A 27,494-nucleotide genomic window follows, 5' to 3' on the forward strand; every position below is an offset into this window, starting at 1 on the left:
GTGTAGTGCTCGGTTGCCACCGCTTTGTTTTGACCAACTTGATATCTCTCAGTCGCGCAACTAAGACGCAGAAGTTAAAGGAGAACATTTTTCGCCCTTCTAGCAAGTGGAAGTTTGTGCTTTGTCGTTCCACGATGGTGAAAGTGTCTTTTAACTCGGCCTTTTCGCAGAAAGATGTCAAAAAGGACGTGGAAACGCTGATTTCCGAGGAGGACAAAGTGAGTAGAAAATGGCTAACTTGCTATTGTTTGTGCGACACGCTCTAATGTCTACTTTCCTTGCACCTCCTTAAATGTCCTTCCAACGCTCTTACGAAGCCACGTCTTGGTGATCTGAGGTGGAGTCTTTTCAAGTGTCCATTTTATGTTTGCATGTCGTTACTTGACTTGTGACGTCAGCAAGGATGAAGGCTCTGCTAAGTGAAGGTGCAATAAAAACATGTCCCAAAGATTACTGGTCGTGTAATCATCGCAAGTATCAAAGTGGTCCGTGTCAGCTTGACGTGTTTTTTATTTGATGTGTCAACAAATGAAGTGAAAATGTCGCAGCAAACCTGTCTAATAGACCCGATACTGATACCGATTATTAGTAGTCAGGCGGTCCAGAAGTGATCTTCATTAGCAGTAAAAGTTATTAAAGATAATATTATATGGCAGTAAACAGTTATTTTTAACATTATGTTTAGGAAAGGAGGGAGCAGTGTTGTGTTTATTAGGTGTGTCGAAGAGGACATCAACATTTTATTTCAAAATATAGAAAATCTCCTGGGGAAATTGGTCAAAAAATGACATATGTCACATAACAATACCTCATCTACTCCATTTTATACACTTGATGGATGTAAGACGTTGAAAGGTTTCCTCATGAGGAACATTGAACTATTGGTTGGTAGGTTGAAGATTATTTGGAACATGTTTTCAGTTTCAATATGATACGTCACATATTTGACATATTCTCATTTCTCTGCAACATATATGAAAAGGAGAAGGAAGAAGCAAAGCCTATTTCATCCTACCCCTTTTCCACTTCGTAGCAGTTACTAAAATGTATCTTCACTTCCTGTTGTCTATGTGTAACAATTGTCAACGTATCACTTCCTGTTGTGTATGTGTAACAATTGTGTATTTGTCACTTCCTGTTACCTATGTGTAACAATTGTCTATGTGTCATTTCCTGTTGTCAATGTGTAACAATTGTCTATGTGTCACTTAATGTTGTCTATGTGTAACAATTGTCTATGTGTCACTTAATGTTGTCTATGTGTAACAATTGTCTATGTGTCACTTCCTGTTGTCTATGTGTAACAATTGTCTGTGTCACTTCCTGTTGTGTATGTGTAACAATTGTGTATTTGTCACTTCCTGTTACCTATGTGTAACAATTGTCTATGTGTCATTTCCTGTTGTCAATGTGTAACAATTGTCTATGTGTCACTTAATGTTGTCTATGTGTAACAATTGTCTATGTGTCACTTAATGTTGTCTATGTGTAACAATTGTCTATGTGTCACTTCCTGTTGTCTATGTGTAACAATTGTCTGTGTCACTTCCTGTTGTGTATGTGTAACAATTGTGTATTTGTCACTTCCTGTTACCTATGTGTAACAATTGTCTATGTGTCATTTCCTGTTGTCAATGTGTAACAATTGTCTATGTGTCACTTAATGTTGTCTATGTGTAACAATTGTCTATGTGTCACTTCCTGTTGTCTATGTGTAACAATTGTTTATGTGTCACTTCCTGTTGTCTATGTGTAACAATTGTCTGTGTCACTTCCTGTTGTCTACGTGTAACAATTGTCTGTGTCATTTCCTGTTGTCTATGTGTAACAATTGTCTATGTGTCACTTCCTGTTGTCTATGTGTAACAATCGTCTATGTGTCACTTCCTGTTGTCTATGTGTAACAATTGTCAACGTATCACTTCCTGTTGTGTATGTGTAACAATTGTGTATTTGTCACTTCCTGTTACCTATGTGTAACAATCGTCTATGTGTCACTTCCTGTTGTCAATGTGTAACAATTGTCTATGTGTCACTTAATGTTGTCTATGTGTAACAATTGTCTATGTGTCACTTAATGTTGTCTATGTGTAACAATTGTTTATGTGTCACTTCCTGTTGTCTATGTGTAACAATTGTCTGTGTCACTTCCTGTTGTCTACGTGTAACAATTGTCTGTGTCATTTCCTGTTGTCTATGTGTAACAATTGTCTATGTGTCACTTCCTGTTGTCTATGTGTAACAATTGTCTACGTGTCATTTCCTGTTGTCTATGTGTAACAATTGTCTATGTGTCACTTAATGTTGTCTATGTGTAACAATTGTCTACGTGTCATTTCCTGTTGTCTATGTGTAACAATTGTCTATGTGTCACTTAATGTTGTCTATGTGTAACAATTGTTTATGTGTCACTTCCTGTTGTCTATGTGTAACAATTGTCTATGTGTCACTTCCTGTTGTCTTTGTGTAACAATTGTCTTTGTGTCACTTCCTGTTTGTGTAACAATTGTCTGTGTCACTTCCTGTTGTCAATGTGTAACAATTGTCTATGTGTCACTTCCTGTTGTCTATGTGTAACAATCGTCTGTGTCACTTCCTGTTGTCTATGTGTAACAATTGTCTGTGTCACTTCCTGTTGTCCATGTGTAACAATTGTCTATGTGTAACAATTGTCTATGTGTCACTTCCTGTTGTCTATGTGTAACAATTGTCTGTGTCACTTCCTGTTGTCTATGTGTAACAATCGTCTGTGTCACTTCTTGTTGTCTATGTGTAACAATTGTCTATGTGTCACTTCCTGTTGTCTGTCCTGTTGTCTATGTGTAACAATTGTCTATGTGTCACTTCTTGTTGTCCATGTGTAACAATTATCTTTGTCACTTCCTGTTGTCTATGTGTAACAATTGTCTATGTGTCACTTCCTGTTGTCTGTCCTGTTGTCTATGTGTAACAATTGTCTATGTGTCACTTCTTGTTGTCCATGTGTAACAATTATCTTTGTCACTTCCTGTTGTCTATGTGTAACAATTGTCTGTGTCACTTCCTGTTGTCTATGTGTAACAATTGTGTATGTGTCACTTCCTGTTGTCTATGTGTAACAATCGTCTATGTGTCACTTCCTGTTGTCTATGTGTAACAATCGTCTATGTGTCACTTCCTGTTGTCTATGTGTAACAATCGTCTATGTGTCACTTCCTGTTGTCTATGTGTAACAATCGTCTATGTGTCACTTCCTCTTGTCTATGTGTAACAATTGTCTGTGTCACTTCCTGTTGTCTATGTGTAACAATTGTCTGTGTCACTTCCTGTTGTCTATGTGTAACAATCGTCTATGTGTCACTTCACTTCCTAACCCTAACCCCATTCCGGATAAGTGGATGGATAGTAGTTATCATTAACCCTAATAACACTTAGTTATTATTGTTATTATTAGTTATTGTTAACTCAATGCTAAACTACACAAATAGTGTCACTCCTAATAAAGTCAACAGTTACTGTAATGTTTGTTGTTATTTACCTTCCTGTGCTGCCTCCTTTATTTCACATGATTCCAACAAAGTCAGAGTAGTTTTTGGTGGAAACACACAGGAACTTTATTTACCCGAGTAAGTGGCAAAGTTCCTGTGAAGGTTCCTAAACAACTAAATCTACCCGGGTAGTTTTTGATGGAAACAGAGAGGAACTTAATTTACCTGTTTGGTTTCATTTCAGAATAATTACATGGCTGCACGCGCACATCAGTGACAGGATGCACGTTACTTCCTGTTTGATTTCATTTCAGAATAATGACATGGCTGCACGCTCACATCAGTGACAGGATGCACGTTACTTCCTGTTTGATTTCATTTCAGAATAATGACATGGCTGCACGCTCACATCAGTGACAGGATGCATGTCACTTCCTGTTTGATTTAATTTCAGAATAATTACATGGCTGCACGCTCACATCAGTGACAGGATGCATGTCACTTCCTGTTTGATTTCATTTCAGAATAATGACATGGCTGCACGCTCACATCAGTGACAGGATGCACGTTACTTCCTGTTTGATTTAATTTCAGAATAATTACATGGCTGCACGCGCACATCAGTGACAGGATGCATGTTACTTCCTGTTTGATTTAATTTCAGAATAATTACATGGCTGCACGCTCACATCAGTGACAGAATGCATGTTACTTCCTGTTTGATTTAATTTCAGAATAATGACATGGCTGCACGCTCACATCAGTGACAGGATGCATGTCACTTCCTGTTTGATTTAATTTCAGAATAATTACATGGCTGCACGCTCACATCAGTGACAGGATGCACGTTACTTCCTGTTTGATTTAATTTCAGAATAATTACATGGCTGCACGCTCACATCAGTGACAGGATGCACGTTACTTCCTGTTTGATTTAATTTCAGAATAATTACATGGCTGCACGCTCACATCAGTGACAGGATGCATGTCACTTCCTGTTTGATTTAATTTCAGAATAATGACATGGCTGCACGCTCACATCAGTGACAGGATGCATGTTACTTCCTGTTTGATTTAATTTCAGAATAATTACATGGCTGCACGCTCACATCAGTGACAGGATGCATGTCACTTCCTGTTTGATTTAATTTCAGAATAATTACATGGCTGCACGCTCACATCAGTGACAGGATGCATGTCACTTCCTGTTTGAATTAATTTCAGAATAATTACATGGCTGCACGCTCACATCAGTGACAGGATGCACGTTACTTCCTGTTTGATTTCATTTCAGAATAATTACATGGCTGCACGCTCACATCAGTGACAGGATGCATGTCACTTCCTGTTTGATTTAATTTCAGAATAATTACATGGCTGCACGCTCACATCAGTGACAGGATGCACGTTACTTCCTGTTTTCTTCCACCCACTCTTCTTCTCTTCAGTGCAAAAATAATATGTGATGTTGTGTAACCTCCCTTATGGCAGACAAGAGTTTGTACCTTTTGTTGTGAGTCCACCTTGGAGACCTTGGCCATCTGTCACTTAGTGCTCCTTTAAAGACTTTAAGCCCAGCTCCATTACCTCCACCAGGGGTGAGATATAAAGCCTGCGTTAACTTAACTTAATGTTTATTGATCAATCAATCAATCAAAGTTGACTTATAGAGCCTTAAATCAGGAGTGTCTCAAAGGGCTGCACAAACCACAACCACATCCTGGGCTCAGATCCCACATCAGGGCAAGGAAAAAGTCAACCCAACGGGATGACAATGAGAAACCTTGATCTGCATGGTCTACAATATTACACAATTATTGTATTCAAGACATAAGTTTGAACTTTGCACTTGATTGATCTGATTGATTTGTATTACTATTTTATCATTATTGGTATCTTTATTGATTTATTGGAGTTTATTTGCATGCAATGTGCAGTGCTACACTTTATTGCCTCCTCGAGGAAGCTCTCTATTTAGTTTTTTGAAAATGATTGCATAAAACGTACAATTCAGGGTTTGCCCTTAATATATGTGAAAGTGGTGCACCGCCACGGACCTGAACTTTGAAAATGTACATGAAAGTAGAATAATGTTTTGTAGCCCCCAGAAGAAGTCACACAAAGTCTGACGCTATTTGTCATTTTTCTTGCCAATCTTCTGCTAACAGGCAACACGTGTTTCCTCTCGTCTCTGTGCTTCTCCAACACACAATAACCTTTCTTCATGACGAACTGGTCAGGGACAGAAGTTTAGACTCTTTGAACAGGACTACATTTTAGAAAAAGAAAATGTCAGTAAAAGTGTCTAAACATTGTCAACAAAGTCCAACAGTCCAAAGTATGGATGTAGTTGTGTTGCAGTGGTACAGAATAGCAGGAGGCTGATACGGATCTCAGATATCGGCACAAACCTTCCTTCACATTTGTGCAACCGACACTGGAGGCAAGTCAGGTGCCTTGCTCAAAGACTAGAAGCACATTTCCTGCCATGAGAAGACAACCCCCACACTAACTATCTTGAAGAACATCTGCTGAGGATGTCATCAAGAGATTAGTCTGTAATCTCTAAGAGAGACTTAGACTGAGCGCTTCAAACTCCAACTGCTTCCCATTAAACCAGCAGGAGGACCAGAAAGACTTGCCACTTGCCATCAAGACTTGCCACCTCATGCAGCAAGGCTAGTTTGTCATGGTCTTCACTTGACCCGGCCATCAACATGTCTGGGAAGTCACTCCTTGATGACAACTGAACCTGGTCTCCATGGAGACCTAAGTCTTCCCTGATGACAACTGAACCTGGTCTCCTTGTGGACCTAAACTGAACCTGGTCTCCATGGAGACCTAAGTCTTCCCTGATGACAACTGAACCTGGTCTCCTTGTGGACCTAAACTGAACCTGGTCTCCATGGAGACCTAAGTCTTCCCTGATGACAACTGAACCTGGTCTCCATGGGGACCTAAGTCTTCCCTGATGACAACTGAACCTGGTCTCCATGGAGACTCAAGTCTTCCCTGATGACAACTGAACCTGTTTTCCATGTGGACCTAAGTCTTCCCTAATGACAACTGAACCTGGACTCCATGTGGACATAAACTGAACCTGGTCTCCATGGAGACCTAAGTCTTCCCTGATGACAACTGAACCTGGTTTCCATGTGGACCTAAGTCTTCCCTGATGACAACTGAACCTGGTTTCCATGTGGACCTAAGTCTTCCCTGATGACAACTGAACCTGGTCTCCATGTGGACCTAAACTGAACCTGGTCTCCATGGAGGCCTAAGTCCGGTCCTCACCCAAGCAAGAGTTGTGGTCCTGTTGTGAGGAGGGTGGTGGTTGGTGTGTCCTAAGGTCCGCCCAAACCTTGAATTTTCCCCAACAGTAAAAGTGTTGAAGAGGAGTGGCTGCCAGTTGTGAAAGAGAGAAGTGAAAAAGAAGAAGAAGAAGAAGAAGAAGACATGTGGCCACTTGTCACCTGATACACCCTGCTCAACTATTTACCCACAATCCTCTCTGCTACACAGGAAGTCACTTGTCTTCTCTACTTGGTACAAGCCCCTTCCTGCTCAGCTGTCACTCTACTTTTTGAAAAAGGCGGCACCTTGTTGACGCCTTGTTACCCGATGCACGCACGCACACACACACACACACACACACACACACACGCACACACACACACACACACACACACACACACACACACACACACCCTAACGTAGTGTTGACCTCCATGACCTTGTCATCTCCAGGATGCGGAGGCAGCACTTCCTGTGCGTGGACAGTCTCGGGCCTGGTGCTGGTGCATGTGCCTTGGTCTGGGCCTCATGCTGTCTGGGATGGTGGTGGCCGGAGCCTACCTGTACCGCTACTACATCCTGGAGGTGTGCGTCTGGCACGTAGACCAGAGCAGAGCCAAGTGTGACACGCCTCCCTCTGTCTTGCAGGAGGGCCAGGTGTTTGTGTGCGGGGTCAACTACCGCGAGGAGGACCTGACCATGGCCCAACTGGAGAAGGTGACCTTTTACCTGCCAATACAGTCAGCAGGGATTAGTGCCAAGGACAATCCAGAGCATTAAAACCCGCTTGTACCTTTTTACATGCTTACAATCATTTTATTATGTACAAAGTTTTTTAGAAGATTAAAATAATTTTATAATACAAAGTTTTTTACATGCTTAAAATCATTTTATTATGTACAAAGTTTTTTACAAGATTAAAATCATTTTATTATGTACAAAGTTTTTTAGAAGATTAAAATAATTTTGTAATACAAAGTTTTTTACATCCATCCATCCATTTTCTACCGCTTATTCCCTTTTGGGGTCGCGGGGGGCGCTGGAGCCTATCTAAGCTACAATCGGGCGGAAGGCGGGGTACACCCTGGACAAGTCGCCACCTCATCGCAGGGCCAAGTTTTTTACATGCTTAAAATCATTTTATTATGTACAAAGTTTTTTACATGCTTAAACTCATTTTATTATGTACAAAGTTTTTTACAAGATTAAAATAATTTTATAATACAAAGTTTTTTACATGCTTAAAATAATTTTATTATGATACAAAGTTTTTTAAATGCTTTAAATAATTTTATTATGATACGTTTTTTACATGCTTAAAATCATTTTATTATGATACAAAGTGTTTTACATGCTTAAAATCATTTTATTACGATACGTTTTTTACATGCTTAAAATAATTTTGTTATGATACAAAGTTTCTTATATGCTTAAAATAATTTTATTATGATACAAAGTTTTTTAAATGCTTTAAATAATTTTATTATGATAAGTTTTTTACATGCTTAAAATCATTTTATTATGATACAAAGTTTTTTACAAGATTAAAATCATTTTATTATGATACAAGGTTTTTTACATGCTTAAAATTTTATTATGATACAAAGTGTTTTATATGCTTAAAATCATTTTATTATGATACAAAGTTTTTTATATGCTTAAAATCATTTTATTATGATACAAAGTTTTTTACATGCTTAAAATAATTTTATTATGATGCAAAGTTTTTTACATGCTTAAAATCATTTTATTATGATACAAAGTTTTTTACAAGATTAAAATCATTTTATTATGATGCAAAGTTTTTTACATGCTTAAAATAATTTTATTATGATGCAAAGTTTTTTACATGCTTACAATCATTTTATTATGATACATTTTTTACATGCTTAAACTTATTTTATTATGATACAAAGTTTTTTACATGCTTAAAATCATTTTATTATGATACGTTTTTTACATGCTTAAACTTTTTATTACGATACAACGTTTTTTACATGCTTAGAATAATTTTGTTATGATACAAAGTTTCTTATATGCTTAAAATCATGTTATTTTGATACAAAGTTTTTTAAATGCTTTAAATAATTTTATTATGATACGTTTTTACATGCTTAAACTTATTTTATTATGATACAATGCTTAAAATCTACTTTCTATCTGAGGATTTAGTGTGCTGAGCTCTTGCTGTGGGACTTATCTGAAGGGGGTTTGGGGGACAGACTGAAAAGCAGGAGTCTTGCACCAGGGGGGCTCTGGTGACACCAGGGGGGCTCTGGTGACACCAGGGGGGTCTGGTGGCAGCGCTGCAGTTGTTTAGTTCTTCTATAAATGATAAATGGGTTATACTTGTATAGCGCTTTTCTACCTTCAAGGTACTCAAAGCGCTTTGACACTACTTCCACATTTACCCATTCACACACACATTCACACACTGATGGAGGGAGCTGCCATGCAAGGCGCTAACCAGCACCCATCAGGAGCAAGGGTGAAGTGTCTTGCCCAAGGACACAACGGACGTGACTAGGATGGTAGAAGGTGGGGATTGAACCCCAGTAACCAGCAACCCTCCGATTGCTGGCACGGCCACTCTAGCAACTTGGCCACGCTAGCGCTGTTCCAGTCTGTAGTCTAATTTGATTGGTGTCCCAGGTGGACGTGGAGCTTCCAATCCCTCTGAGGCAGCTGGAGGAGAGAATCCGGGTGCTGGAGAGGGAACAGGTGGCGCTCATTCACGTGCCAGTGCCCGACTTTGAGGAGGGAGACCCCGCAGATATCGTCCACGACTTCCAGCGGGTGAGACGTGGACCCTCCAAAGACATTTGTCCCCAGCTGACCTGGTTCTTTCTCAGATGCTGACCGCCTACCTGGACCTGAACCTGAACAGGTGTTACGTCATCGCGCTCAACACCTCCATTGTCATGCCACCACGAGACTTCCTGGAGCTGCTGGTCAATGTCAAGGTAGCCATGGTTCATCTTTGTGGAACTTGTCCAAATGTCACAGTAAGAAGTCTCTCTGCTTCTCTGTCAGTCTGGCACCTACCTGCCCCAGTCCTACCTGGTGCACGAGGACATGGTGGTGACAGAGCGCCTGGAGCACGTGGACCAGCTGGGATACTTCATCCATAACCTGTGTCGCGGCAAGGACACCTTCAAGCTGCAGCGCCGGGACAGGATTCTGGGTAAGACCAGTGAACTTTGACTTCAGGATTCTGGGTAAGACCAGTGAATTTTGACTTCAGGATATTGGGTAAGACCAGTGAACTTTGACTTCAGGAATTTGGGTAAGACCAGTGTACTTTGACCTCAGGATTCTGGGTAAGACCAGTGAACTCTGACATCAGGATTCTGGGTAAGACCAGTGAATTTTGACTTCAGGAATTTGGGTAAGACCAGTGTACTTTGACCTCAGGATTCTGGGTAAGACCAGTGAACTCTGACGTCAGGATTCTGGGTAAGACCAGTGAACTTTGACCTCAGGGTTATGGGTAAAACCAGTGAACTTTGACTTCAGGATTCTGGGTAAGACCAGTGAACTTTGACCTCAGGATTCTGGGTAAGACCAGTGAACTTTGACCTCAGGATTCTGGGTAAAACCAGTGAACTTTGACCTCAGGATTCTGGGTAAAATCAGTGAACTTTGACCTCAGGATTCTGGGTAACTCTGACCTCTTATGGGTAAAACCAGTAAACTTTGACCTGGGGATTGTGGGTAAGATGTGTGACCTTTGACCTGGGAGTGAGCAGAAGTGTGACCTTTGACCTGGGGGGGGGTGTTTCAGGTATGCAGAAGCGGGAGGTGCTGAGCTGCCACAAGATCCGTCACTTTGAGAACAAGTTTGTGGTGGAGACTGAGATCTGTGAGATGTGATCGAGCATTTCTCAGCGTACTTTCACTTTCACTTTCTACATACAGTTGGGCCAGAAACCAAGTAGTACCAACATCAATACTACAATAGTATTCAACACTACAGTAGTTCTAGTACAGTAGCATTCAATACTACAATAGTATTCAGTACTACAGTAGTATTCAATACTGTAGTATTGAATACTACAGTATTATTCACTACTACAGTAGTATTCAATACTATAGTAGTATTGAATACTACAATAGTATTCAATACTACAATATTTTTCAATACTACAGTATTGAATACTATTGTAGTAATACTACTGTAGTATTCAATACTACTGTAGTATTCACTACTACCGTCGTATTCAATACTACAATAGTATTCAGTACTACAGTAGTAATACTACAGTAGTGTCGGCCCCAGATGCGACCAAACCAATCAGAGCGCTGGTTTTAGTATGGTGGCCTCTGATTGGCTGAGGCAACCTTACTATTTAGGATGAATTGAGTGTAAAGATGACTCAACATATTAGAAAGTTGTTTTGTCCCAACTCTGGAAATACTCCATGATAATGATTCATTTGTATATCATTAATAAACGACATGATTATGATTCATTTGCAATTCATTAATAAACAACATCTTTCCTTTCCTGCTGGAGCATGAAGTCGCTTCTTTCTTCTTCACATTTACACCAAATCAGCTGAAATGACTTGTAATCATTCATCTTTGTTTTCAACAACTCCTTCTACCAATTTGTTGTGTGTGTGTGTGTGTGTGTGTGTGTGTGTGTGTGTGTGTGTGTGTGTGTGTGTGTGTGTGTGTGTGTGCGTGTGCGTGCGTGCGTGCGTGCGTGCGTGCGTGCGTGCGTGCGTGCGTGCGTGCGTGCGTGCGTGCGTGCGTGCGTGCGTGCGTGCGTGCGTGCGTGTAGTTATAATCTTTGGGGAGATGAACAGTCAAATAAGAAAAGTACAAAATGAATTGTGGTTCTCCTGTCTTGTGTTCCACTTGGAAAGGACTAAAACTGTTTAGGAGAGCAGCACACAACTAACTGTGTTGTCTCGTCACCTCAGGACAACAAGCTGTCATCACAGGGGCATCATGGGAAATGTGACAAAGGGAAGTGATCATTAAAAAACATGGATTATCCCACATTTGAATGTGTGCCAAATCATGATGGAATATTTCCTCTGCAGTGGACATTTCTTTTCATCTATACTTTTTAGGATTACACATTTCAGGAAAAAATGCACAACACAATGTCCACTGGAGAGGACGCTGGCTCTCAGGATATTTACATTGTTGAGGAAAAACTATTCAAAGTCCATATTTGACATGAAAATGTACGGATGAGAAAGTACAGACAAATAAAAATGTCCTTCTAGGAGAAAAGCAATGCAATTTTACCAGGAAAGAAAAGTGAATATATGAGAAAAGTCTGAATTTTGCAATTTTACACAACATCCCAATGAAAGAAGTTTCGATTTCGACTTCTTTGTTACAAGATTTAATGTTAGAAAAGTTTAGATTTTTACCTGGAAAAAAGTGTCAATTATGAGGAAACCCAGAGAAATGTCAAGTGAAAAGTGGAACTTTGTTAGCTTCAATGTTTGAACGCGAGGAATGTTTGGTGTTGAAAGATATTAATATCAATTAGAATGTGGGAACATTGTGGGATGTGGAATATTTGAATGTTTACTTTCGACAAAACAGCTGTTTTTGTTTTCTATCAACAAGAAATGATTGTCATAATCAAAAGCTATGAATACATATGCTGCTGTTATTTCTGGGTTCAAATACATTTATGAATGATAAAGAGAAGAATATACTCCTATCATTTTGAAAGCCGTCAAAAGCCCTTTTAAGAAAGAAAAAAACCACAAAAAGTGTTAGCTGTGTGACAACTACAATTCCCAGCATGCTTTGCTCGTACGTCACTACCGGCTCCGCAATACGGAATGTTTGTTTGGAGGTAGAATAAGTTGCTCTCTGTGAAGCCCAGCGACTAACTAGACGAGCGAGTGGAGGAAACATGGCTTAAAAACAGGTAACGCTGATGTTGGAGGACATTCAACTGTTTCAAAACCACCTACTTTGTCTTTCTTTAGACTATGTTCACTTGTTGGAGCCTGCTAGCATGAATGCTAGCTGCGCCTGTTTCTGTCGCCATGGCAACGCACTTTGTTTCCTCTGATGACCAATATTTATGACAAAGTGCATTCTTAACTTTGTAAAGACGTCATTTGAAGGTGACATGCTCTCGTCTTATTAACACGCTCCAATAAGATGACGCTGACCCCTAGTGGCGGATGTTTGTCAACAAATAATAAATACTTTTGTGTCCTTGGAGCTGAGATGGAAGACTATGAAGTTGTGCGTCAGATCGGAGAAGGCGCCTTCGGTAAAGCCTTCCTGGTGCGACCCAAAGGTGCTGCGGGCACACAATGTGTGGTGAAGAGGATCGACCTGACCAAGGTGAGCACACCTGCCTGGGCCGGAAGTGAAAGTGCCGACATGTCATGTTTACCTGACCAAGGTGAGCACACCGCCCTGGGCCGGAAGTGAAAGTGCCGACATGCCATGTTTACCTGACCAAGGTGAGCACACCGCCCTGGGCCGGAAGTGAAAGTGCAGACATGTCATGTTTACCTGACCAAGGTGAGCACATCGGCCTGGGCCGGAAGTGAAAGTGCCGACATGTTATGTTTACCTGACCAAGGTGAGCACACCGCCCTGGGCCGGAAGTGAAAGTGCCGACATGTCATGTTTACCTGACCAAGGTGAGCACAGCGGCCTGGGCCGGAAGTGAAAGTGCCGACATGTCATGTTTACCTGACCAAGGTGAGCACACCGCCCTGGGCCGGAAGTAAAAGTGCAGACATGTCATGTTTACCTGACCAAGGTGAGCACACCGGCTTGGGCAGGAAGTGAAAGTGCCGACATGTCATGTTTACCTGACCAAGGTGAGCACACCGACCTAAGCCGGAAGTAAAAGTGCAGACATGTCATGTTTACCTGACCAAGGTGAGCACATCGGCCTAGGCCGGAAGTGAAAGTGCCGACATGTCATGTTTACCTGACCAAGGTGAGCACACCGGCCTGGGCCGGAAGTAAAAGTGCCGACATGTCATGTTTACCTGACCAAGGTGAGCACACCGGCCTGGGCCGGAAGTGAAAGTGCCGACATGTCATGTTTACCTGACCAAGGTGAGCACACCGGCCTGGACCGGAAGTGAAAGTGTCATGTTTGTGCTGCAGATGTCCAGCAGAGAGAAGGAGTTGGCCAAGAAGGAGGTGGGCCTCCTGTCCAGCATGGAACATTCCAACATTGTGTCCTTCTTACGCTCCTTCCAAGGTGACCTCACCACCCAGATCTTCATCTTTTTGCTCCCATTTGACCAAGGTTTTGTGCAGATGGCGGCAGTCTGTGCATCGTCATGGAGTTCTGTGATGGAGGAGACCTGATGAGGAAGATCAACCTGCAGAGAGGAGTCTTCTTCACTGAACAACAGGTGGGGACCCACACTGTCACTGTCAGCGGCCACTTCATTAGGTACACATCAACTCCAATGCAAAAAAGGACTTTCTCACTTTTCATACCATTCCAATATTGGAGCGTCGAAGATTGCCCGATACGGATATTGATCCTATAAGATATCAGCAGGAATCATACATAGTTTTATTATTACCCTGGACAAGTCGCCACCTCATCGTAGACATACATACGTATGTACACATATATACATCCATATATCCATACATATTGTCATGTCTGTGTGATCATGTTTTGTTTTAGTCATGTTCGGTTTTGTTTTTGGACTCTTTGTGCTCTGTTGTTTGTTTTGTCACCATAGCAACCCATTAGTTTTCACCTGTCATGTCACGCACCTGTTTCACGTTTTGAGTCACGCACCTGTTTTCACTGATCATGTCACTGCTATTTAAGCCGGTCTGTTTCTGTTGTTCGTCCTGGTGACATTATATCTATCCACCCATGCTACTGCTACCCATGATATTCCTGTTTACCATAGTTCATGCTTCATGCCATGCCACAGTAAGTGTTTTTGTTTTGTGTTCATAGTTTCTGCCTTTGTGCAAGTTTTGTTTCATTAGCCAAGTTTGTTCTCCGCCATTGTGCGCGCCTTTTGTTTGCTTCCTTTTTTTGTAGTTTGTTAGTGTTTAAATAAATATGTACTTACATTCACGCCTTGTCCGCGCCAACTTTCCTTTGCATTCCGGGAAAACACAACCCATAGTCCAAGTATTGACACATATATACACATATGTACATCAATATATCCATACATATATACATCCATATATACATACATATTTCCATACATATACGCGCACACATATACATACATATATACATACATATATCCACACATATATACATACAGATATACATACATATACAGTTAGGTCCATAAATATTTGGACATTGACACAATTTTCAGTATTCCAGCTCTGTACAACACCACCATGGATTTGAAATGAAACAATCAAGATGTACTTTTAAGTGCAGACTTTGAGCTTTAATTTGGGGGTATTTACATCCCAATCAGGTGACCGGTGTAGGAACTACAACACATTTGATATGTGCCTTCCACCTTTTAAGGGACCAAAAGTAATTGGACAATTGGCTACTCAGCTGTTCCATGGCCAGGTGTGTCTTATTCCCTCCCTTCATTTACATAATAGCAGATAAAAGGCCTAGAGTTAATTTCAAGTGTGGTATATTCATTTGGAGTCTGGGGAGGTCATCTGTCAATATAGAGAATAGAATAGAATATATCTTTATTGTCATTGTACATTGTACAACAAATTTGTAAGCAAAAATTAGTTTAGTGCAAATTCATAATAACACATAAAAACATAAGAACATAGATAAATAGATACAAATACATACAATACATAAAAATAGCAAGCACACAGCTCACATGCACAGTCATTATTGTCTTGTGTTCAGCGACACTATTGCTCTCAGGTAAAAAGTGTTCTTAAATCAGTTTGTCCGGCATTTTATTGTCCTGTATCTCCTGCCCAGCAGTTCAAGAAGTTTATGTCCGGGGTGAGATGGGTCCCTTATGATGTTTTGGGCCTTTTTGAGGCACCTGGCAATGTACAGTTCATCTCGAGAGGGGAGAGAGCAGCCAATGATCTTCATGGCACTTTTTAATCACCCTTTGAAGTGCATTTTTCTCTGCTGCCGTGCAGCTGGCATACCATACACACATGCAGTATGTCATACCATACACACATGCAGTATGTCATAACATACACACATGCAGTATGTCATACCATACACACATGCAGTATGTCATAACATACACACATGCAGTATGTCATACCATACACACATGCAGTATGTCATAACATACACACATGCAGTATGTCATAACATACACACATGCAGTATGTCATACCATACACACATGCAGTATGTCATAACATACACACATGCAGTATGTCATACCATACACACATGCAGTATGTCATACCATACACACATGCAGTATGTCATACCATACACACATGCAGTATGTCATAACATACACACATGCAGTATGTCAGCACACTCTCTATTGAGCAGCGATAGAAGGACACAAGCAGTTTTTGTGACAGGTGGTTATTTTTGAGGAGTCTCAGAAAGTAAAGTCTCTGTTGTGCTTTTTTGATGGTCACTGAGGTGTTCGCACTCCACGACAGGTCTTCCTCGATCTGGATCCCCAGGAACCTGAAGTTATAGACCCTTTCCACATAGTCCCCATTGATGTACAGTGATTGGATGTTTATTGTTTTTTTGTTCCGGAAATCCATGATCAGCTCCTTCGTCTTATTGGTGTTAAGGACCAGGTTGTTTTCCCTGCACCACCCAGTCAGCCGCTCCACTTCATTTCTGTAGGCAGACTCATCCCTCCCAGATATTAGTCCCACTACTGTGGTGTCGTCTGCAAATGTAATAGTGGTATTGCTGGCATGAGCAGGGGTGTAGTCATGAGTGTAGAGGGTGTAGAGTAGGGGGCTTAGCACGCAGCCCTGGGGGGAGCCAGGGCTGATGCTGATGGATGCTGAGAGGTGGGAGCCTACTCTCACCCTCTGAGAGCGATTTGTCAGGAAGTCCAGGATCCAGTGGCAGATGGAGGAAGACAGTCCCAGCCCCGTCAGTCTGGGCACCAGTCTGTGGGGGAGGATGGTGTTGAACGCAGAGCTAAAATCAACAAAAAACAGCCTTGCATAGCTCCCCTGCTGCTCTAGGCGGCTCAGAGCAGTGTGGAGGGCTGTTGCGATAGCATCCTCTGTAGATCTGTTTGCCATGTACGCAAACTGGTGAGAGTCCAATTCAGGTGGCAGATTTGAGGTGATGTGCCCCCGAACCAGAGTTTCAAAGCACTTCATAATGATTGGTGTAAGTGCCACTGGACGGTAGTCATTCAAGCTGTTTACTGCAGTTTTTTTTGGCAGTGGGACAATAACAGAGTCCTTTAGACAGGGTGGGACGATGTCCTGGGACAAGGACTGGTTGAAAATCCTGGTGAAGACAACAGTCAGCTGGTTGGCACAGGTCTTTAGTACACGTCCAGGTACGCCATCCGATCCAGCAGCTTTCCTTGTGTTCACCCGCCTTAGCGTGCGCTGCACCTCATGTTCCTCCAACATGAGGACGTTGTCACGGGTTGAGGGTTGTGATGTGACTGCATGTGGTTGCTCCACCACGAAACGAGCAAAGAAGATGTTCAGTTCCTCCGCCAGCGAGGTTGTTGGATTTGTAGCCGGTGATGTGCTTCACCCCCTGCCACACCTGCCTTGTGTTGTTGCTGCTGAGGTGTACCTCTATTTTCTTCCGATATGCTGTCTTGGCTTCTATGATACCTCTCCTCAGGCTGGCTCTGGCAGTACAATGTGCCCCATCACCACACCTGAAGGCCTTGTTCCTCTCCTTCAGCAGGGTCCTGACCTCACCAGTCATCCAGGGCTTTTGGTTTGGATAGACCCGGATGCGCTTCTCGGTCATAGCATTATCCGTGCAGAACTTGATATAGCTCAGCACAGATAAAGGGTAGTCCTCCAGGTCCTGCTGTTCAAAGATGCTCCAGTTTGTTCTTTCAAAGCAATCCTGGAGCTGCTGAGAGGCGCCCTCAGGCCAGATTTTAACAGTCTTAGTTGTCGGGGGAGCACTTTTCCTGAGGGGGGTGTATGCTGGGATTAACAACACTGACAGGTGGTCGGACTGGCCCAAGTGTGGTAGTGGCTTAGCCCTGTAGCTACTCTTGATATTAGAGTATGCCTTGTCCAGAGTGTTTTGCCCCTAGTTGCACATTTAATGTACGGTACTGGTGGAATTTAGGCAGCACAGTTTTCAATTCTGCATGATTAAAGTCCCCAGCAATGATGTGCACCGCCTCAGGGTACGCGCTTTGTTGACTGCTAATGGAGTCATGTAACACCCTGAGGGCCGTTCTAGCATTAACTGCCGGTGGTATGTAAACAGCTGTTAGCATGACAACATTAAACTCCCGTGGAAGGTAGATGGGTCTGCATTTCACAGTAACGTACTCCAAATCAGATGAGCAGTGACTGGTAACAGTCTTGGTGTTGGTCCACCAGCTGTTGTTGACGTAGATGCACAGCCCCCCTCCTCTGCTCTTACCGGAGTCCTTGGTTCTGTCATGCCGATGTGTTGTGCGGCCCGCTAGCTCGATAGCCGTGTCCGGGATGAGCGGGTGAAGCCACGTCTCCGTGATGAGCAGAATGCAGCTCTCCCCGACCATCTTATTTGTCGCAGTCTGCAGCTTCAGCTCATCCAGCTTGTTGTCGAGGGATCTTGCATTCCATAAAGAAATGCTGGGAAGCGATGGTTTGAATGGCAGCTTGCGGAGCCTAGCTAGCACGCCAGCTCTGCAGCCCCGCTTTTGCTTCCTGTCCCTCCGCCTCCTTCTCCTGGGAAATGTAATCCATGGAGATCCCGGTGTCCTGGCTATGTCCGCCGGTATCTCGTGTAAACGAAGAAACTCAGCTGTGACGTCTTGCTCACTCCGTAGTCTCAATTTAAGAAGTTCGGGTCGACTGTAGATGTTAGTTGCCCGGCATAATGTGGACAGACACACACACCATACAAGCAAAAATAACAAAAACTTGCACCAAAAAAGAGAGATCTGAACCGCTGCGTCTATGCGCGCCGCCATCTTAAATATTAAATAAATAATAATAATAATAATAAATATTGTAATAATTAATATGAAGTCCAAAGAGCTGTCACTATGAGTGAAGAAGCAAGCCATCATTAGACTGAACAATCCAAACAAAGCCATCAGAGAGATAGCAAAAACATGAGATGTACATTTTTAAAAAGAGAGAAGGCACAGGTGAGCTCAGCAACACCTAAAGACCTGGAAGACCACGGAAAACAAGTGTGGTGGATGACAGACAAATCCTTTCCCTTGTCCAGAAAAAGCCCTTCACAAGAGTTGGCCAGATGAAGTTAGGTCTCCAGGAGGTATAGTAGATGTATCTGTGTCCAAGTCAACAATTAAAAGTCTCCAGGAGGTACAGTAGGTGTATCTGTGTCCATTGATTGATTGATTGAAACTTGTATTAGTAGATTGCACAGTACAGTACATATTCCGTACAATTGACCACTAAATGCTAACACCCCAATAAGTTTTTCAACTTGTTTAAGTCAGGGTCCACGTAATCAATTCATGGTACAGATATATACTATCATCATAATACAGTCAACAGACAAGTTAATCATCAGAGTATATACATTGAATTATTTACATTATTTACAATCCAGGGGGTGGGATGAGGAGGGTTTGGTTGATATCAGCACTTCAGTCATCAACAATTGCATCATCAGAGAAATGGCCATTGAAACAGTGTAGGACTGACTTGGTAGGATATGTACAGCGAGCAGAGAACATAGTGAGTTCAGATAGCATAAGAACAAGTATATACATTAGAAATACATTTCATTATTTACATTTGGTTATTTACAATCCGGGGAGGTGGGATGTGGAAGGGGGAGGGTGTTAGTCAAGGGTTGAAGTTGCCTGGAGGTGTTGTTTTAGTGGGTTTTGAAAGAGGATAGAGATGCACTTTCTTTTACACCTGTTGGGAGTGCATTCCATATTGATGTGGCACAGAAGGTTCACAGTGTGGCGCATATTAGTAAGAGTGTTAAAGTTGTTTTATACGGCCACTGTCAGTGTAACCTGTGTGGCTGTTGACCAAGTATGCCTTGCTGTCACGTACGTGTGCAAGCAGCAATTGCATACAACATGTGGCTGGGCTGGCACACTGTTAGTACAGGTTGTAGAGGGTGTTAAATGCTGTACCATCACAACACGCCCTTATTATAATTGTTAAGGTGAAAATCTGACAATATTTGCCCCGGGAGATTTCTGGGAGAGGCACTGAAATGCGGAAGTCTCCCAGGCAAATCGGGAGGGGCGGTAAGTATGCAGCTGAGCCGCATCAGAGTGATCAAAGAGTCGCATGCGGCTCCGGAGCCGCGGGTTGATGACCCCTGCCCTAGCTGGACGAAAGCCACACTGGGACTCTGGGAGGATCTCTTCTGACAGCGGCAATAACCGGTTTGCCAAAATAAGGGCCAATATTTTTCCTGTTGTGGACAGGAGAGAGATGCCTCTGTAGTTGCCACAGTCCGCCTTATCTCCCTTCTTGAAGATGGTGACAATCAGGGCGCCCCTGAGTTCGGCTGATTCATTTGTGTCCTCAAAATTCTGCACAATACCTCATAATGACAACGTGAAAATATATATTTTTTAATTTGTTGCAAACTTATAAAAATCAAATACTAAGAAATTGCACAAGTATTGACAGCCTTTGCCATTAACCTCAAAAGTGATCTCAGGTGCTTCCTGTTTCAACTGATCTTCCTTGAGATGTTCCTACAGCTTCTTTCGAGTGCACCTGAGCTTGGTTGGACATGCTTTGGAAAGGCACACATATGTCTATATATGAGGTCCCACACCAAGGATGAAGTCCAAGGAATTGTCTGTAGACCTCCCAGACAAAATTGTTGCCGGGCGCAAATCTGGGGAAGGATACAGAAAAATATCTGCTGCTTGAAGGTCCCACGAGTACAGTGGTCTCCATCATCCTTAAAAGGAAGAAGTGTGGTAGAGAGGCCAGACAGAAGCCATTTTATAGTCCAAAGTTTGCCAACATGCACCAGAAAGACTCTCAGACCATGAGAAACTAATTTTTCTGGTCTGATGAGACAAAGATTGAAGTCTTTGGTGTGAAAGTTTGGAGGAAACACCACCGGGACAATACCATCCCTACAGTGAAGCATGGTGGTGGCAGCATCATGCTGTGGGGGTCCTTTTCAGCGCCAGGTACTGGGAGACTAGTCAGGATAGAGGGAAAGATGAATGCAGCAATGTACGGAGACATCCTGGATGAAAACCAACACTTCCCATCCAACCGGATGGAGCTTGAGAGGAAAATGAATTTATTCCAAATAAGTCTAACATTACACAATGTGGAAAAAGTGAAGCACTGTGAATACTTTTCAGACTCACGTTGGACACCTTTTGTTGACATATTTCAGAGATGTTGTGTTACTAAACAGGCAGCACTTTGGACACCTTTTGTTTACATATTTCAGAGATGTTGTGTTACTAAACAGGCAGCACTTTGGACACCTTTTGTTGACATATTTCAGAGATGTTGTGTTACTAAACAGGCAGCACTTTGGACACCTTTTGTTTACATATTTCAGAGATGTTGTGTTACTAAACAGGCAGCACTTTGGACACCTTTTGTTTACATATTTCAGAGATGTTGTGTTACTAAACAGGCAGCAATTTGGACACCTTTTGTTTACGTCTTTCAGAGATGTTGTGTTACTAAACAGGCAGCACTTTGGACACCTTTTGTTTACATATTTCAGAGATGTTGTGTTACTAAACAGGCAGCACTTTGGACACCTTTTGTTTACATGTTTCAGAGATGTTGTGTTACTAAACAGGCAGCACTTTTTACACCTTTTGTTTACGTCTTTCAGAGATGTTGTGTTACTAAACAGGCAGCACTTTTTACACCTTTTGTTTACGTCTTTCAGAGATGTTGTGTTACTAAACAGGCAGCACTTTGGACACCTTTTGTTGACATATTTCAGAGATGTTGTGTTACTAAACAGGCAGCACTTTGGACACCTTTTGTTGACATATTTCAGAGATGTTGTGTTACTAAACAGGCAGCACTTTGGACACCTTTTGTTTACATGTTTCAGAGATGTTGTGTTACTAAACAGGCAGCACTGAACACCTTTTGTTTACATATTTCAGGGGAAGATGTTGTATTACTAAACAGGCAACACTTTGGACACCTTTTGTTTACATATTTCAGAGATGTGTTACTAAACAGGCAGCACTGGACACCTTTTGTTTACATATGTCAGGGGAAGATGTTGTGTTACTAAACAGGCAGTTCTTTGGACACCTTTTGTTGACATATTTTAGGGGAAGATGTTGTGTTACTAAACAGGCAGTTCTTTTGACACCTTTTGTTGACATACTTCAGGGGAAGATGTTGTTTCTAAACCACCTAGTAGTGACTACATGCATTGTTCATTCAAATGAATGCTTTCTAAAAGCAATTTGCATGAAGTGTATTGTATGTATGTTATGTATAACTATTGTGATAAATGTATATTTTACGTGACATTCGATATATATATATATATATATATATATATATATATATATATATATATATATATATATATATATGTATATATATATATGTGATATACTTTGTATACAAGGAATGTCGAGAGTACAGCTCTTTTTTACACTTGCTGTAAAAATAATGAATTCATTGTTGATTTGTTATTAGATATTGCACTAATTTGCTTTATTACCTTAAGCTGTTTAATATCTATATTGTGGAGAATGCATATATGTTTAAGAGTTATTTCTTCATTCATAGCCATGTTTAAATCAGCTAGTGTTTTTCCATTTGTACTCTTTGTATTTTTTCATTTTATGTCCGCAAGTAAACTGTGTGTGTTACCTTGAAGGCTTGCAATGTAGGAGTTGGAGTACTCCCTTATATCTTATCTGTAGTAGAACAATGAGCCTGTATTTCTTTCTGGAGAGGGGTGGGGACTTTCTTTGGATGCAATAAGTTGTCTCTTCCGTGTGAATGTTAGACCATCCCGAGATGACGGTATGACTGTATTGATGTGGGCTGGTCTCCTAAAGCTTTAGTGAAACTTGATAATATTCCTATTCTGTCTTGATGGTCCTTCTTACTCTGCATATATGTCATCTGAAAGAACTTGGGATTGACCAGTGACTTTAATTCCCTGAGAGGGAATACTGGACACACGCAACAATATCTATTTAGATCGCTCAGCATCTATCGATTTGCTTTGGATTGCTTTTAGCATCTATAATGGACAAATTGCTGAGAGAAGTATTAAAACAGCTGATGCCTTGCAGTGTCAGAGTTGTGAGAAATAAAGCCTAAATACAACCATGATCTTGTTCAGGTACTGGATTGGTTTGTTCAGATCTGCCTGGGCCTCAAACACATCCATGACAGAAAGATCCTGCACAGAGACATTAAAAGTCAGGTATGTAAGATCACAACTCTGTTGGACCCAAAGTCTTTGCAATAAACTTCTTCCATGACCCTCAAAAGCAACTGATGAGAGCTTGTAAGCATGAGTACACATGGTTGATGAATACATCATATACACATGGTTGATGAATACATCATATACACATGGTTGATGAATACATCATATACACATGGTTGATGAATACATCATATACACATGGTTGATGAATACATCATATACACATGGTTGATGAATACATCATATACACATGGTTGATGAATACATCATATATCATATACACATGGTTGATGAATATATATATATACATATACATATATATATATATATATATATATATATATATATACATATACATATATATATATATATATATATATATGTATATATGTGTATATATATATGTATATATGTATATATAGGGATTCACCTCATGCTATTATTGTACAAGTATTTGCTTATTACATCTTCTTTATGTACACTGTAAAAACATTCTTTAGATTTTGCAGTAAAAAAAACTAGCAGCCCAGTTGTCACTATTTTACCGAAAAAATTATGTCAGTGACACCTAGATCTGATGTTCACCTGTTGTCAGTGACACCTAGATCTGATGTTCACCTGATGTCAGTGACACCTAGATCTGATGTTCACCTGATGTCAGTGACACCTAGATCTGATGTTCACCTGATGTCAGTGACACCTAGATCTGATGTTCACCTGTTGTCAGTGACACCTAGATCTGATGTTCACCTGATGTCAGTGACACCTAGATCTGATGTTCACCTGATGTCAGTGACACCTAGATCTGATGTTCACCTGATGTCAGTGACACCTAGATCTGATGTTCACCTGATGTCAGTGACACCTAGATCTGATGTTCACCTGATGTCAGTGACACCTAGATCTGATGTTCACCTGTTGTCAGTGACACCTAGATCTGATGTTCACCTGTTGTCAGTGACACCTAGATCTGATGTTCACCTGATGTCAGTGACACCTAGATCTGATGTTCACCTGATGTCAGTGACACCTAGATCTGATGTTCACCTGATGTCAGTGACACCTAGATCTGATGTTCACCTGATGTCAGTGACACCTAGATCTGATGTTCACCTGTTGTCAGTGACACCTAGATCTGATGTTCACCTGTTGTCAGTGACACCTAGATCTGATGTTCACCTGATGTCAGTGACACCTAGATCTGATGTTCACCTGATGTCAGTGACACCTAGATCTGATGTTCACCTGATGTCAGTGACACCTAGATCTGATGTTCACCTGTTGTCAGTGACACCTAGATCTGATGTTCACCTGATGTCACCTAACCCTTCTCTTCAGTTCGGCTCTAGCAGCACTGTACAGTGCCCTGTCCCCTGACCTGAAGGCTGCGTCGCAGGCCCTGAGGAGTGTGCGGACCTGGCTGGTTATCCAGGGTTTCTTGTTGGGGTAAACCCGGATGGTTTTTTCCACAGTCACATTCCCGATGCAGAACTGCATGTAGTCCAGCACCGTTCCTGTGGCTGTCTCCAGCTCCTGTTGTTGGAAGAGGTCCCAGTCTGTGTGTTGGAAGCAGTCCTGAAGTTTGGGGAGTGCATCGTCAGGCCAGGTCATAACAGTCTTTGTGATGGGCCTGGCCTGGTGTCTGATGAGGGTGTAGGTAGGAGAGAGCAGGAGGGAAAGATGGTCTGACTGTCCAAGCTGGGGGAGGGGTGTAGCTCTGTACGCGTGCTTCATGTTGGTATACACGTGGTCCAGGGTGTTCTTGCCCCTTGTAGAACACTTCACGTGCTGGTAGAACTTAGGGAGTACAGTCTTCAGATTGACCTTATTAAAATCCCCTGCTATGATATGAACACCGGAGGGGTGGGCCCGCTGCTGTTCGTTGAAGAGAGAGCGCTGTGTTTACTTTGGCGTCCGGTGGAATATACACAGCCGTGATGATAACAACAGACAGCTCTCTCGGGAGAAAAAAAGGCCGACATCTAACAGACATGTACTCCACGTCCGGGCAACAGTGCTGTTCAGTGATTGTCCCGTTGTTGCACCAGTTCTCATGCACGTAGATACAGAGCCCCCCTCCTCTGCTCTTACCGGAGTCCTTAGTTCTGTCCCGTCGGAGCAGAGTGCGGCCGGCTAGCTGCATGCTAGCATCGGGTATTTCCGGGTGAAGCCAGGTTTCGGTGATAATCATAGCACAACAGTCCCGAACATAGCGGTTTCCAGCGAGTTGTAACTCCAGGTCGTCCATCTTCTGTACGAGGGATCTGGCATTGGAGAGGAACAGGCTCGGTAGAGGTGGCTTGTGAGGTTGTTTCCTAAGCCTGAGCAAGACGCCGGACCTGCGACCACGCTTCTGCTTCCTCTCCCTCCTCCGTCTACGCCGTCTCCCAGACCCGACAACCAACCACGGAGAGCCCGGTGCTCTCGCTATGTCGTCTGGGATGTTGTGCTCGTGGTGAAAGTCGCTCGAAACAGATATCTGGTGCGAGTTCCCGATATCCAAGAGTGACTGGCGGGTGTACCGGGTGGTTGCAGTACAGGTGGTGCACAAAAGGAAAAAAAACAAGAAGAAAAGAAGGAGGAAAGAACACTGAAACGGAGAGCCGTAAGCCGCTGCGTCCGTGCGCGCCGCCATCTTGGGAAAAAATAAAAAATAAAATAAAATAAATAAATGTAGTGTAATGTAATGTAGTGTAGTGTAATATAGTGTAGTGTAATATAGTGTAGTGAATATAGTGTAGTGTAATGTAGTGCTGTGTAATGTAGTGTAGTCTAATGTAGTGTAGTGTAGTGTAATGTAGTGTAGTGTAATATAGTGTAGTGTAATGTAGTGTAATGTAATGTAGTGTAGTGTAATGTAGTGTAGTGTAATATAGTGTAGTGTAATATAGTGTAGTGTAATGTAGTGTAATGTAATGTAGTGTAGTATAATGTAGTGTAGTGTAATATAGTGTAGTGTAATATAGTGTAGTGTAATGTAGTGTAGTGTAGTGTAATGTAGTGTAGTGTAATGCAGTGTAATGTAGTGTAGTCTAATATAGTGTAGTGTAATGTAGTGTAGTGTAGTGTAGTGTAATGTAGTGTAATGTAATATAGTGTAGTGTAGTGCAATATAGTGTAGTGTAATGTAGTATAGTGTAATATAGTGTAGTGTAATGTAGTGTAGTGTAATGTAGTGTAATATAGTGTAGTGTAATATAGTGTAGTAAATATAGTGTAGTGTAACATAGTGTAGTGTAATATAGTGTAGTGTAATGTAGTATAGTGTAATATAGTGTCGTGTAATGTAGTATAGTGTAATATAGTGTCGTGTAATGTAGTATAGTGTAATATAGTGTAGTGTAATGTAGTGTAATATAGTGTAGTGAATATAGTGTAGTGTAACATAGTGTAGTGTAATATAGTGTAGTGTAATATAGTGTAGTGTGATGTAGTGTAGTGTGATATAGTGTAGTGTAATGTAGTGTAATGTAATGTAGTGTAGTGTAATATAGTGTAGTATAATGTAGTGTAGTATAATATAGTGTAGTGTAATATAGTGTAGTGTAGTGTAATATAGTGTAATATAGTGTAGTGTAAGATAGTGTAATGTAGTGTAATGTAGTGTAGTCTAATATAATGTAGTGTAGTGTAATGTAGTGTAGTGTAGTGTAATATAGTGTAGTGTAATGTAGTGTAGTGTAATATAGTGTAATATAGTGTAGTGTAATATAGTGTAGTGTGATGTAGTGTAGTGTGATATAGTGTAGTGTAATGTAGTGTAATGTAATGTAATGTAGTGTAGTATAATGTAGTGTAATATAATATAGTGTAGTGTAATATAGTGTAGTGTAATATAGTGTAGTGTAATATAGTGTAATATAGTGTAGTGTAAGATAGTGTAATGTAGTGTAATGTAGTGTAGTGTAATATAATGTAGTGTAGTGTAATGTAGTGTAATATAGTGTAGTGTAATATAGTGTAGTGTAATGTAGTGTAGTGTAATATAGTGTAGTGTAGTGTAATATAGTGTAGTGTAATGTAGTGTAGTGTAATATAGTGTAGTGTAATGTAGTGTAGTGTAATGTAGTGTAATGTAGTGTAGTGTAGTGTAGTGTAATGTAGTGTAGTGTAATGTAGTGTAATGTAGTGTAATATAGTGTAGTGTAGTGTAATATAGTGTAGTGTAGTGTAATATAGTGTAGTGTAGTGTAATGTAGTGTAGTGTAATCTAGTGTGATGATATATTGTGCATTCACCATGTCTACTTGTTTCTTTTC

At 41.3% G+C, this 27,494-nt stretch overlaps 2 protein-coding genes across 3 annotated transcripts in view; both read left to right on the top strand.

Moving 5' to 3' along the window:
• Positions 1 to 11,276, top strand: LOC133574124 (integral membrane protein 2B-like). 2 transcript variants are annotated; one of them, XM_061926199.2, is made up of 7 exons: positions 3 to 218; positions 7,215 to 7,346; positions 7,410 to 7,478; positions 9,414 to 9,557; positions 9,614 to 9,724; positions 9,795 to 9,945; positions 10,546 to 11,276. In XM_061926199.2, the coding sequence occupies exons 1-7, from the start codon at positions 135 to 137 to the stop codon at positions 10,632 to 10,634; spliced, it is 780 nt and encodes a 259-aa protein (XP_061782183.1). In that variant the 5' UTR covers positions 3 to 134; the 3' UTR covers positions 10,635 to 11,276. The 2 variants fall into 2 exon arrangements, with proteins under 2 accessions (XP_061782182.1, XP_061782183.1); XM_061926198.1 differs by having other exon boundaries at positions 1 to 218; positions 7,215 to 7,478.
• Positions 11,277 to 11,549: 273 nt separating this feature from the next.
• The window catches only part of LOC133574122 (uncharacterized), a 38,105-nt gene continuing 22,160 nt past the window's right edge, over positions 11,550 to 27,494 (top strand). The window contains exons 1-4 of the mRNA XM_061926197.1: positions 11,550 to 13,091; positions 13,875 to 13,971; positions 14,031 to 14,128; positions 23,146 to 23,229. Of these exons, the coding sequence (XP_061782181.1) occupies positions 12,903 to 13,091; positions 13,875 to 13,971; positions 14,031 to 14,128; positions 23,146 to 23,229 (468 nt within the window). The 5' untranslated portion in view covers positions 11,550 to 12,902. The remainder of the gene's footprint in view (positions 13,092 to 13,874; positions 13,972 to 14,030; positions 14,129 to 23,145; positions 23,230 to 27,494) is intronic.

Source organism: Nerophis lumbriciformis, linkage group LG31 (genome assembly GCF_033978685.3).
Source record: "Nerophis lumbriciformis linkage group LG31, RoL_Nlum_v2.1, whole genome shotgun sequence".
Taxonomy (NCBI): domain Eukaryota; kingdom Metazoa; phylum Chordata; class Actinopteri; order Syngnathiformes; family Syngnathidae; genus Nerophis; species Nerophis lumbriciformis.